Source organism: Macrotis lagotis, chromosome 3 (assembly GCF_037893015.1).
Source record: "Macrotis lagotis isolate mMagLag1 chromosome 3, bilby.v1.9.chrom.fasta, whole genome shotgun sequence".
Lineage (NCBI taxonomy): Eukaryota > Metazoa > Chordata > Mammalia > Peramelemorphia > Peramelidae > Macrotis > Macrotis lagotis.
Window position 1 is genome coordinate 300,976,960 of NC_133660.1, and position 14,345 is coordinate 300,991,304.

General features: G+C 35.9%; 1 protein-coding gene across 1 annotated transcript; it reads left to right on the top strand.

Annotated features, from left to right (window-relative positions):
• Window positions 1–13,142: 13,142 nt before the first annotated feature.
• On the top strand, window positions 13,143–14,069 carry LOC141519641 (olfactory receptor 4P4-like). Its single transcript, XM_074231820.1, has one exon. The coding sequence runs from the start codon at window positions 13,143–13,145 to the stop codon at window positions 14,067–14,069; it is 927 nt and encodes a 308-aa protein (XP_074087921.1).
• The last annotated feature ends 276 nt before the right edge of the window (window positions 14,070–14,345 follow it).

Consider the following 14,345-nt stretch of genomic DNA (forward strand, 5'->3'; position numbering starts at 1 on the left):
CAGATGGTAAAGTAAAAATTGAGGGAATCAACCAATCACCTCCTGAAAAAGTTCCCTTCCAAAAAGACTCTACAGCGTTTTAAAGTCAAATTGGAGAACTTCCAAGTTAAAGATAAAATATTACAAGCATCCAGAAAGAAACAATTCAATTTCCATGTCACTACTGTCATTATTACAGAGGACGTAGCACCTATGTTGAGGGCTCATAGAGCTTAAAATACAATATTCTTGGAGGTAAAAGAGTTTGAATTACAACCAGGAATGAATTACCCAACAAAACTGATCATCCTCTTTCAGGCAAAATTATGGATATTCAAAAGGTTCTTAATGGAATAAAATTGGGGAGGGGATATGAGGGGGAATTACTGAGCCTTTATTCTTATTAGAAGTCGCTTAGAAAGGAAACAATATAAAGATTCTATAGAAAGTAGAAATCCATTTTGCCCTAGTGGAAAAATGGAGAGGAAAGGAGTGGCAGAAAGGGGATGGGAAAGAGAATAGCAGATATAGGTGATAGATTAGAAAGAAATTCATGGAAGAGGGTCACCAGATAGAGCACAATTTTTTTCACAAGGAAGTGCTATTGGGTGACTTTGCTGAGTCACACAGCAAGTGTGTTTTTTAGATGTCTGTGGACATATTTGGATTGCAGTCCTCCTAGCTCCAGGGCCTGTGCTCTGTCCACTGCATCCCTTTGCTTCCCCACAACACCCATTTGCAGAGAGTCAAAGTGAAAGGAGAGTAAGAATAGAATGAATGGTAGTGTGGAGGAATGGATGAAAGAAAAATGATTAGCAATGGCAACTGCAAGGAATAATATTGAAGCAACTGTTCTGAAGGGCTTATGATAAAAGTTATCCATTTCAAAGGCAGAGCTGGTGGTATCTGAACAAAGATTGAAGTACTTTGTTTTTCTTTTTCCCTCACTTTATTTTTCAGGAGATTTCTCTGTCTTTATTGGGAGTGGTGGAATGATGTTTACTTTTACATTAAATCTCTGGTAGTATTAATCAATTTAAAAAAGACTAAGAAGCAAGCAGTATAAAATGAGCTCCTTTCTCTATGTTCTTTTTGGCCAAAGGATGGTCCCATGAAGAGAAAAGTCTTTTTTTCCATGCCCAATATTTCTTCCTCTGAACAATGAACAATGTTACTGAACAAGTCACCTCAAAGTTCTGAACTGTAAAATGGGGGTTGGTCATACCAAAAACATGGCTTACAAATAGATGGAAACATATTAAAATGCTGAATTTAGGGGGTGATGACTGCATGAAGGCAGCATTTCCCAGGAAGTCCTTACCCCTAAATTAAAAACAAACAAACAAGCAAATGATGACTCTAGCCAAAATTTAGAGGGGCAGAACCCACAGACAGACTGAGTGATATATTTTCCCAGTCCAGGATAACTTAGAAGTCCTGCCAGAAAGGTGTGTTTCACCAATACTGTGGATTGGGAAAAAAGCCACGGCTGCAGCTCAACCCAGTCCAGCCCAGAGATTACCAGCAACAGCTTGAAGGGTCAGTGAGAGAACTCTGCTACACCAGAATGAGTGTGAAATGAGGAGCACTGACTACAGCATCTTCAGTGAGAATCTGGCAAAAGCAGCCTCTACCCCCAGAGACAGTAAGGGAAGTCTGCAGATATTTCTCTGCTGTCCCTCATGGTAGGAGTCTGCTGTTTGCCTACACTCAGATATTGCAGTTTGGACTTCCATACTAAGATGGCAGGATCCCTCCTTATAGCCCCAGGGCAGAGGCAAGTACTGGGGTCCATCTACATATCAAAGTATACTCAAGAGGACATAAGACCTTGGAGGAATAAAGGTGCAAGTCGTGGTGTGCCCCCCAAAAAGAACCAACAACCCAAAGCCTTGGAAGTGATGTCTTGGGCTGATGAAATGAGTAAACAACAGAAAAAAGAAGAATCTGACCATAGAGAATTAATTTAGCCCCATGGAAGAACAAAACACATACTGAGATGATGACAAAATTGAAGCTTCCATATCCAAAACCTCCAAGAGAAATAGAAAATGGGCTCAGACTATGGACGAACTCAAAATAAGACTTTGAAAAGCAATTAAGGGAAATGGAGAAAACCTTGGGAGGAGAAATGAGAGCCATGTAGAAAAAATCATGAAAACCAAATCAAAAGCTTGGTGAAAGATATAAAAAATACACTGAAAAAAATAATGTTAAAAAAACAGTTTAGGCCTAATGGAAAAAGCAAAACAAAAGTCAAATGAGGAGAAGAATGCCTTAAAAGGTAGAATTGGCCATCTGCAAAAGGAAATAAAAAAAATCTCTCTGAAGAAAATAACTCCTTCAAATTCAGAATGGAATTAACAGAAACTGATGACTTTGTAAGAAATCAGGAAGAAATAAAACTCTTCCAAAAAAGCAAAAAATTAGAAGAAAATGTGAAATATCTCATTGGAAAAATAACCAACCTTGAAAACAGATCCAGAGAAATAATTTAAAAATTATTGGGCTATCTGAAAGCGATGACAAGAAGAGCCTAGACTTCTTTTTTCAAGAAATAATACAGCAAAATTGCCCTGAGATCTTAGAAGCAAATGGTAAAATAGAAATCAAGAGAATTAATTGGTCACCTCCTAAAAGAAATCCCAAAAGAAATATTATAGCCAAATTCAAAAACTCCCAAATCAAAGAGAAAATTCTAAAAGCTGCCAGAAACAAACAATTGAACTACCAAGGCTCCATAGTCAGGATTACACAGGATCTGGCGGCATCTATGTATGGATTGGAATATGATATACCAGATCTCAAAAGATCTTGGTTTACAACCGACAATCTACTACCCAGCAAAATTGAACATCCTGTTTCAGAGGAAAAGATAGACTTTCAGTGAAACAGGGGATTTACAAATTTTCCTATTGAAAGAACCAGAGCTGAACAGAAAGTGTGATCTCCAAGTACAGGACTCTGGTGAACCATAGAAGGTGTGGACGGGAAGGACTAACTATGAGGAACTTTATGATATCGAACTGTTTGTCTTCCTTCATGGGAAGAAGATATTGATAACTCAGACGAACTTTCTAATTTATAAGAGCAGTTAGAAGTAGTATAAATAGACAGGACATAGGAAGGAGCAGAATATAATGTTATAATATAGTCAATAGATGGAATCAATGGGTGATGAAGGAAAGTACTGGGAGAAAGGAAAAGGAGATGAAGAAGAAGAAGAAGCTAAGAAATTTCACATAAAAGTCAAGAAAAAAACTTTTTCAATGGAGTAGAAAAGGGGAAGGCAAGGGGGGAATGAGTGAGACTTCATTCTCATCAGAAATGGCTCAGAAAGAAAATGGCAAACACACTTAATAGGGTGAGTAAATCTATTTTACCCTAGAGAAAAATAAGAAGAACGGGATGGGAAAAGTGGGAATGGGGTAGGGAAGGGGAGGAATAGGTGATAGAAGAGAGGTAAGATCGGGGGAGAGGTTACTCAGATTCAACACACTTTTGGACAGGGCCAGGATGAAAGAAGAGAGAGAATAGAATAAATGAGATTGGGGAGAAATAGAGTGAAGGTACAGCTACTAATGGAAACTGTGGGAAAAATATTGAAGCAACTTCCCTGGTGGACTTATGATAAAGAAAGTAACTCATTCCAGAGACAGAGCAATTGAAATTGGAACATAGACTGAAGTTCATGTTTTTTCTCTTTTTCTATTAGTGAAATTTCTCATCTTCTTGGGGGGGGCAGGGGTTTATGTTTACTCTTATGTTTACACTTATAACACATTCAATTTACATCAATATATGGCATGGAAACAATGTAGAGACTATTAAACAGCCTTGGGGGGTGGAGGGAAGGGAGGAGTAGGGAAATTGAAGAATTCAGAGCCTTGTGAAAAATGATGGATACATGTTACTATGGTGTATGATTGGAAAATAAATAAAATGACAAATGTTAAAAAATACACATAAGAGTATGCTAATAAATGTTTGATAACTGGCAAAAATGCTATATTTAAGTTACAACAGCCTAAGAGTTCCAGAAGGTATCACTCAAAAAAAATCACTTAAGTCACCGAAATTGAATGTCTGCCAAAAGGAGTGAGCAACAGGTTCATTACAATGAGATTGTCACTTGCAGGAAAACGCCATGTTACCATCATCAGTGCCCATGATCTCACCATGAGAAACCCTGATCAAGTCAAAGGAAAAATTTATGAAGACCTGGAGACCCCTATCATCAATGTACCAAAAGAGGACAAGCTTATAATTCGGGGTGACCTTAATGCTAGAGGACACTCAGATTATCAAAGAAGACAAGGAGTTCTAGGGAAGAATGGAGTTGAAAACAGCAACAGCAATTGTCACAAACTACTGCAGAATTGTACAATACATGACCTCATCCCATATACCAAAACACAAGAGAACTTCCTAGATCCACTCTTGGAGAAAACAGTGGCATCTATGTGATTGCATGGAGAAGAAACAGAGAGGATGTGAGAGTAGCAAAGGTAATGTGTTATACAGAGTACTGGTTCGATCACAGTCTCATCCTTTCCAAACTCAGAATTCACTTCAACCTAAGTGGAAGTCCCAAGGCAAAATGACTACTAGAAGAATTAATGACAAGAGATTAGAGTGAGAGGAATAATTTTGTATTAACTTGGAGGGAAATTTGAACTAACACAGAATAGGCAACAGTGGAGCAGAAAAAGAGGTGGCAGCTTTCAGAGATTTGGCATGTAGAACTGCATTTGTCCATCTGGGTCAGAACGCAAGCAACCAAAATAACTGATTTGATGGAAATGATGGGGAAAATACAGAAGTTACTAAATAAAAAAATGAGAAATCCACAATTTTTATCAGTTGGATAGTTCATCTATTTCTATGAAGATATCAATTAATTCCATGAAAAATAAAGTACAATGGAAGCTCAGAGAGTTGAAGGACTCAGATCAGTAAGAAGGCAGATGAAATTCAACTTAAAGCCTATAAAAACATTCCAAAGTACTTTTGTGCCCTGAAGGCTATTTATTGGTCAAAGAAGTATGAAACATCTCAACTACTAAGTGCTAATGGAGTAACATTGATTAGTGATAGAGACATGATTCTAGAAAGATGGACTGAATACTTCCATAGTGTTCTTACAGATCATTATCCATCAATGGAGAAAACATTGACTATCTCAAATTGAAGTCAATCCATCCTTCACTGAAGTTCCAACTGAAGGAGAGGTTTCTAATGCCATTGCCTTCCTTTCCTTTGTCAAAACACCTGATGTTCATTATGGAATAGAGATTCCAAATGAGATTTACAAGGTGTAGGTCTGTGTGTGTGTGTGGGGGGGCAGCATTGGTCATCCAAATACTGATTGAAATTTTTCAGATTATATGACATGAAGGAGTTTTCCCTTAGGAATTCAAGAATGCTGCCCTTGTCCAACTCTGTAAAGGTAAAGGGATTAGAATTTCTTCTGAAAATCACAGGTGTGTTCTCTTTAATCATTACTGTTAAGCTTCTTTCCAGAGTCCTTCCCAGTAGTCTGATTTTTCACCTGGAAGGTCACCTCTCTGAAAACCAATGTGACTTCAGAAAGGTTCAAGGAACAGTCATTAGGAAGTTTGCTGCCCACTAATTTAATGGAGTGTTTCAAAGACTAGTCTCCTCCTGCAGTAATATCTCTGCTCAAGCCCCTCATCTGATGTAAACATTTTGTGTAATTATTGATATATTATTCAGACGCATAGACTTCTAGGTAATATATTCTTTTGTTCTTGTTGAGGTGCTTCAGTTGTGTCTTCCTTATTCCATTTGAGGTTTTCTTGGCAAAAATACTTGGTTTGCCATTTTCTTCTCCAGCTCATTTGACAAATGAGGAAATTAGGGCAAACAGGATTAAGTATTTCTCAGTATCACTTAGGTAGTGAGTGTCTGTAGCTGTATTTAATGAATTGTCTTCCTGAATTCATAAGGAATACTATATCAACTGGGCAACCTAGCCACCCCCAAATACACATTAGGAAATGAAAATAAGTAGTAGAGAAGGTGTTGACCTGCCATCGTAAAGAAAACTTTGTCATAGGAAGGAACTGTATCTACATTACCATAATTATTATTAACTCTGTGAAGGTAGTCTAACACAGGATACAGAGAACTATAGCCTTAAGGTATGAAAGACTGTCTTTGATGTCCCAATAAAAATATGGATATATGGTATGGTTAGTATTTCTGACATTCTAATAGCAGTTGCACTAGTCTCCAATGGATCTTTGACTCTACATGGTAAAGCAACATTGAAGAGAACAAAAATTGTGGTTTTAATATAATTCTATCTCAATATGATTAAACATTTCAAAAATGCCTCTTTAAAGGTTAATTGCAATGCATGCTATATTAGTAATATTAAACAATCCAGAATCAGGGAGTTGAGAATTCTGCCAGGAGCTAACTTATGCAAAGCAATGGTTCACAAGGTATTGTTCATGTGCATCAACATTGTTATGTACAGTCTGAACAAAGCAGGAAGCACAAATCAGTTTACTTTGCTTAAGGATATAACGCCTTCGTAAATTTTAAAATGAGGTATCATCGAAATAAACGTTTATATTTTATTACACTAGGATTCACAAAATCCCAAATTGGCTTGAGGAAAAGTTTGAAACAGCTGCAAAAATTCCCCAATGCTTAGAACAGTGCATCCTCCTTTCTGGAAGCAGAGCCTCACCTTAGCAAAGAGTTAAAAATCAATTCATATGCTGGTGAAATGAGCAACTGATAGAAGAAATAATTCTGATCATAGACATTTATTATGGTCCTACAGAAAATCAAAATATATATAATCAGAAGAAGACAAAATAATAGAAGTTACTGCTTTCAAAACCTCCAAGAAGACTTGGGAGATATTAGAAAGCTATGTGGCACAGTGGATAAAGCACAAAGCCTAGAATTAATAGGATATGAGTTCAAATTCATCCTTAGACAATTATTACTAAGTTGTGTAACCTTCAGCAAGTCTCTTAACCCCATTGCCTTGCAAAAAGAGAGAGTGTATAAAAATGAAAAAGGTAATTTTGTATTTTCCAATAGATTAACAAAAAAGAGTCAATTTAAAATTGTTGAATGGGGAGGTGCTATGATCATATGTGTTTTAGAAAAATCAGTGTGCAGGTGAAAATAGCGTGAATTGGAGTAGAATAAGAATTATATGAGGAAGCACAGCAAAATACTATTACAATCATCTAGGCATGAATTGATGAACACCAGAACCAAGTATCTGTGATATAAGAGGTTAATAGATCACATATACAGGTGATTTAAGGGAGATAAAAAAGGTAACACTTAAGAATTGATTGGATATTGGTGGAGGCAGAGGTGAACAACTAGAATGAAAGAGAAGTCAGGAGCACAGCTGGATTAATGTCTAGTGTTTGAGAGACTGTTAATATATTTGTCAGTAATAGGGAACTTAGGGTAAAGGTAGAGTTTGAGGAAGAAGATGAGTTTATTTTTGCATATGTGGTGATGTCTGGAGAAAATTCAGTTCCATTTGTGTGGTAAAAGTATGATAATAGAGGTCTAGAACAGTTTATTCCCGGGAAAAAAAATAATATCTTAATGGGGAACAAAATAGATTATTAGATCCACTAAGTGATGTAATAGAGAAAGAAGATCAAAATTAATACATATTCAGACTGGAAAGTAACGAACCAAGCTGTGAAGTCTTTAAATATCAAATAGACAAATTTTGTATTCTAATTTTCAGTTTTTTCAGACTACTAAGATCTGACTAATTTTTTTTTTTTTTTGCTCAGAATGTTATTAAACTGAGAATTATCACCTTCAATAGCTCTGGTGCATGTCTGGACATGAATATACAAGAGTCAGGTCAGGTAGAGAACACAACCAAACAGAAGAAGTTGGGAAGTGAAAATCTACCAATTTTATTTTTGGAAACTCAGACTTTTTATAGCAGAAATTATCTCAGGAATGACAGGTTAAAAGAGACCCAGTTTTACAAGTTCCTGGGTAAATTTACAATATTTGTTCATAGAAGAATGCATACTTCTATCAAAGAAACCTTTGCAAACATCCTGGAGCCACAGTTTATCCTAGGTGAGGGTTCACTGTTGAGCCAACAGAACCATACAATGAGCAATAATCCATACATGCCTTTGATGAAGAAGTTCACCAAGGATATGTGAATATCACGCCCTGTGGCTGGCCCTTTACAGAGAATTCTTCTTTGAAAAAGCACTTTGACAGCTGGTTGAAGGGTGGATTATAGACTGGAGACAGTAGTCAAGTGGATCATTTTGTAGTCATTGTATTATTTAAGGCAAGAGATGATAAAGGGTCATTCTGAAGAAAGTTATACTGAAGAAGGGATGAATCAGAGATAAAATTGGCAAGTTTTGGCAGATTATTAGATAAGGTCAATCAAAAAGAGTAAATAATAAGAAGAGAAATGTTACCAAAATATCTTAGTATTCAGGAAAATGATTTTGGGAATAGTGACATTAAGAAAAAAATAGTTAGGAGGAAGCTAGGTGGTTCAGTGGATAGAGCACCAGCCCTGGAGTCAGGAGTACCTGAGTTCAAATCCAGCCTCAGACACTTAATAATTACCTAGCTGTGTGGCCTTGGGAAAGTCACGTAACCCCATTGCCTTGCAAAAAAAAATAATTTAGGAGAAAAAATAGGAATTTAGCAGGGCATTTTGTGTTTGAGATATCTTAGGAACATTCAGATTGTGGTATCCAACACACAGTAAGAAATAAAGCATTTGAGATGAGGAACATTATGCAATGCATTTGCATATTGGGAAGGAATTTGTATCAGACAGTTAACTCTATTTAAGGTACTAGAAAATTATTAAGTGATGAAGTATAGATACATAAAATGTTCCTTCTAAAGAGGGAACATGTAAATATACACTCGGAGAAATCATGTGATTGATGACAAGTTTTCCAAGCAAATGTGTTTAGATCCGGCAAGAGGCAGGAAGAGAAATGCAATAGCATCATGTCAAGAGAGAGTGACAGAGTGAGGCAGAGAGAGAAAGAGAGATAGAGAGACAGAGACTGACAGAGACAGAGACAGCCAGACAGAGACAGACGCAGAGACAGTGGCTAAGAGACACAAAGACAAAGAGACAGAGAGAGATGCAGAGAGAAGCAGATAGAGAAAGAGACAGAGACAGAGGCACAAAGAGAGATAGACAGAGAGAGAGAGAGAGAATGAGAGAGAAACAAGGAAAGAAAGAAAGAAAGAAAGAAAGATTCAGGAAGAATATCAGGAAACCCAGGAGAATGAGGAAAAAGAAGAAACAGGAAAGGGGGGAACAAGAAGATAAAGAAGAAAGGAACAATGAAAGAAAGGGGAGAGCATTTAATAAAGGTTATTAATAATTAATAATAATTAATGTTCTACAGAGAGGTCCATATTGTTTTCTTATGTGCCATGAATACTTTTTGGATACATTCAGATATTGGAAACATCAGTTTTGTGAATTTGCAATATCCAGTTAAAGCCTTTCTTTTGCCAGACCCAGTGCTCTACAGTCCTTGTGACATTCTCAACAGAAAGGGCCCAGAAGGGAGCTGAATGGAAGGAGACTTTCTGCTTTCCAAAATAGGTAGTAATAATGCAGCCTCATCACCACTAAAAAGTAAAAGCCTAATGAGATGTCCCCAAGCAGTAAAGGTTGCTCCTTGTTAGTAATGTCCACGTGCTGGACTGCTTTGAAAATCCTGTGGGAACCCATCTTCCTTCACTCTAACACATCTTTAAGTACAGGCAATGCTCAGTCTTCCCTGAAAGGTTCTGCTCTGGCAAGGTTTACCAAGGAGTTAGAGACTTTCAGGCTTGATTGATTGATTGCTATTTTTCTTCACTGGTTCAGATGGAAAGGAGCCATCATGTGCCTTGCTTTCTATCCTAATGAGTTAATGTCACCATGAAAAACACAACTTTGTTCAAGTTGTGGAAAAGCATTTGGAAGATAATTTCAATCATTGTATTGGAGTACTCAGATCAATATTTATCAACATTTCTTCCCTCAGGTATCAGTTTAATTTTTCAGGTGATAAGTTTGACCTCTTATAATATGGCATAATTGAGTTGTGGACTTTTTTTTGTTCTGTTGTTTTCTGGATTGAATTTGCTTTCATTGCCTTGAATACTGGATTTTCCTTAGGCAGTGAGGTATTTTTAACCATCTTTTTTGTCCTGGATAGCCTTTAACTGTCAGAATAATCTTATGGATAGCTGAGAATAATGTTGTTAAATGCAAAAATACCACAATTTCTTAGGATTACAGTAGGAACCAAATCTATTTTAAAAAGGAGAAATTTTTTTTCTAAACAACATCACAGTTATTCTGATATTCATCCAAGGTTCCCAGGTTAATATACCTTCTTTTATCTTATATCATTATCTTAATATCAGAAATCTCCAATTTGATATGTGTTTCTGTTGATTTATATGCATTTGCACTAAAATCATAATCTTAATATATTAAATAATTAAAAATTTTAATGGTATTGGGAGAGGTCTGTTTAGCTCATAAATATGGATGATATCATCTGGGTCATCTCTATACAATCACAGTCTCTATTCTTCAATCTGTCATTTTCCCCAAAACTACCTTTCTCTAATTCCCACCAAGTCATTTCCAACTTCCCTATCCTCACTAAGGGAGGGTGAAAAATATATATGACTATCTGGTCTGTCACCAGGTACATATGAGGTGTAGAGTTATCTCTATTATAATTATAAATTTCTTTTTTTAAAGTAAAGTGAAGCCAGTATTATCAACTTAATATCACCATATTACAGACTATTCCTGCTTCTATGGTATTCTATCTTACTCTTAGCAGTCACTGGCAGTAGAAAGAATTGTATTCATCCTAAAGTGTTCACAAGGAATCCCATATTTTTAATGAGGATTGTTCTTTGGCTTCTTTCCAAACAACTAAGTATGTATAGGAGAAAATCTAATAAATACTCTTTACTCTCTTTTTATTTAACTCTGAGATACTTTATCACTTCAAAAGAAATAATGTTATATTACACTTCATATATGTTTTTAATTGTTAGAGAAGAAAAGAAAGGAAGAAAGAAAGGTACAAAAAAGAAAGGGAGGGAGAGAAAAATACAGAAAGAAAAGAAGGAAGCTATATTTTCATGTCCCTGATCAAATCATTCCCTTTATGCAATTTAAAAATCACTTACATTTTGCCTACATAGACACTTCTGTTCTTGGAATTTTGGAATCTGGAATATATGTTAACTTTAGTTTTATATTTGGCAAACGACACTGCAAAGATATATAATTATCAGAAGAGGGCAATTGTTGTGGCTTGCTTCCTCGGGGCCCACAGCGGCGACCTCCCTCCAGGAGGGGAGCTGAGAATAAGGAGTCAGGCCACTACTGCCTTATGCCTCCAGCTCAATTTTATTATTGCTTAGATATTACATATATACTGTTAGGTCTTCCAGGGTAGAACAAAGAATAATGAGGTAATTGTGGGGGGAGCAAGTGGTGTGTATTTGCAGCGTCTTGCATTACAGGATGGAGGGTACATTAGGGAGGAGATGATAAGGCACAGCTGTGTCTAGTGCCCTTGGTCAGTGGGGTGGAATGTCCAGCTTCCAAGGACTCTGGCTCCCAAGGACTCCAGCTCACCTTATCTCTCAGGGGGGCAAACCAGCTCCTGAGACTGTCCAGGTAGTAGATTACTTGGAGATGACTTGTGTCATGGCTGTTAGAATAGCCTGTGTACCCACAGGCAATCAGTATGGTAGAGTATATTATCATCATAGCATGAGCCTCTATTGAAATTAATGGATATATTTCAATAAGGCAAACCAGATGTCATAACCATTTTCAGTTACATAAAGGAATTAATTGACAAAAAATAATTATATGTCTTTTGAGATCAAGCAAGAAGTACTGGATATAAGTTGCAAAGAAGTAGATTTACTTTCAATAGAAGAACTAAAAATATTTCTAAATATTATTGAAAAGTGGATAAAGTCTGTTGGATATTTGGTTCCCTAGTGATTGAAGGGCTCTGGGAAATGTATGAGTAGATACCTGGATCCAAGAACTAGCACTCATTTAATAGTTGAGATTGTAGTCTTGACTTGATTATAGTGGGACATTACTTTGAGTTAAAAATGTATGATTAAATAGCACATGGTATGTAGGTTCTACCAATATGAGTTTTACCTAGGTTCTGTTTGTCGTTCTTTTCACTGTTTTCTAAGAATTTCTAATGTATTTCTAGAAATTTTATATTTATTCATCAGATTTCTAGTCAACACATAATATGGGTGTGTGCTAGTCCCTTGAAGACTATTATTTAATCAATTAAAATATGGAGATAATTTAATTTAATCTAGTAATTAACTTCTATTTGTAGGGGGTGGCCTGTGAATCTGTTGTTTTTTATATCCCCTCAATGTTAATTCTACCTTTCCTATAATATTATAAATATTATATATGTGACATATATAATATTATATATAAATAAAAATTATAAATATAAAAATAATATTAAAAGGTGCACATTGCTACTTACAGTTACACCTTAAGTTTTATTCCTTATAAATAGACCAAATTTAGATAGAATCCCTATCTTTAAAAAGTGAAATTTATAAGTCTTCTTTATTATTCAATTTTCTTTTTAATCAAATATATTCTAATTATATTGCATTTATGTTTTATATATATATATATAATATATATATATTAAACTGTATTTACACCAATTCTGCATGTCGATTAGACTTAAGAAATGACTTCCTTCAATTTCAAAATGCAGCCCTTATATTCTTTGGCTATTGAAATCTCTTTCCGATTGTGCTATAATTTGAACCTGAAGATATCTGTTTATTTTCTTGGCGTAGAAAGCATTGTTGGACCAATAATAAATATTAGAAACTTTTGAATGAGAAACATAATTTAAGGCTATCTTTGAGCCTCTCATTTAAAAATGCTAAAAATTAATGGTAGCAGATTAAAAAATACCAGGTGTGTTGCTATAATGATGTGGAATTTGATTTTGCTCACATAGAATTATACATTTGACACTAGCTAGGTTTTATCATTCCCTCTGTATTTTCAGGGTTCACTGGTGGATAGTCATCTCTACTTTCAATTCATGGAAAACCATAACAATGTCACTGAATTTATTCTCCGGGGACTTTTGATGAAGAAAGAAATGAAGGCCATTTGTTTTGTCCTTTTCACAATCTTTTATTTAGCAATCTTCCTGGGGAACTTCATTATCTTCATCACCATCACATACAGCCATCTGATGCAGCAACCCATGTATTACTTTCTTTTACATTTGTCCTTCTCTGATCTATGCTTCACTTCATCTACGGTTCCCAGGATGATTAGTGACCTAATTTCCTCTAGGAAGACAATCTCTTACAATTGCTGTATGACTCAACTCTTCTTTTTTCATTTATTGGGAGGTGTGGAGATTTTCATCTTGGCCTCCATGGCTTTTGATCGCTATGTTGCCATCTGTAAACCCTTACACTATATGACAATTGTCAACAGACAGAGATGCAACATGCTGATCCTGACTGCCTGGGTGGTGGGATCTTGGCACTCTGTTGGTCAGCTTTTCATGATCCTCAGGTTACCTTTCTGTGGACCTAATGAAATAGATCACTATATGTGTGAGTCAAAACCCCTCTTAAAGCTTGTCTGTACAGATACACATGTTGCTAGTATTTTAGTCATTGCTAACACTGGAATGTTTTCTTTGCTAACCTTTCTGGTCTTAGTGGCATCTTACATCATCATATTATATCATCTTAGGAAGCATTCATCTGAAAGTCGGCGTAAAGCCCTCTCCACTTCTGCTTCCCATGTCATGGTTGTTCTTTTCTTCTTTGTTCCTTGTATCACCACCTATCTCCCTCCTTCTGATACTGTGAATGACAAAGAGTTTGCAGTGTTTTACACTGTGATTGCACCTATGTTGAACCCTCTCATCTACACACTGAGAAATACAGAAATGAAGAATGCCATGAGGAAGGTGTGGTGTACAAACCTGAAATTCTTATTAAAATAAAGCAGATGAATTTCAATGTGTGATTTTTTTTCTTTAACAACCCTCCAGGTAAGAAATAAATATTTGCATCACTACACATTCATGAAAAAAAAATCCATTAGTACTAACTCTCCATGTTACATTTCCTGACTCTTCCAGGTTCTCCAGAAACCTTAATGGAATTTGAACTTTCTTGACTTTCAGGAGTCTTTGTCTCCAACCTCTATTGATTACTTTCACTAAAATGTTGTTCTGTTCCTTTTTACTTCATTTCTATTTAAACATTAATTATTAGAT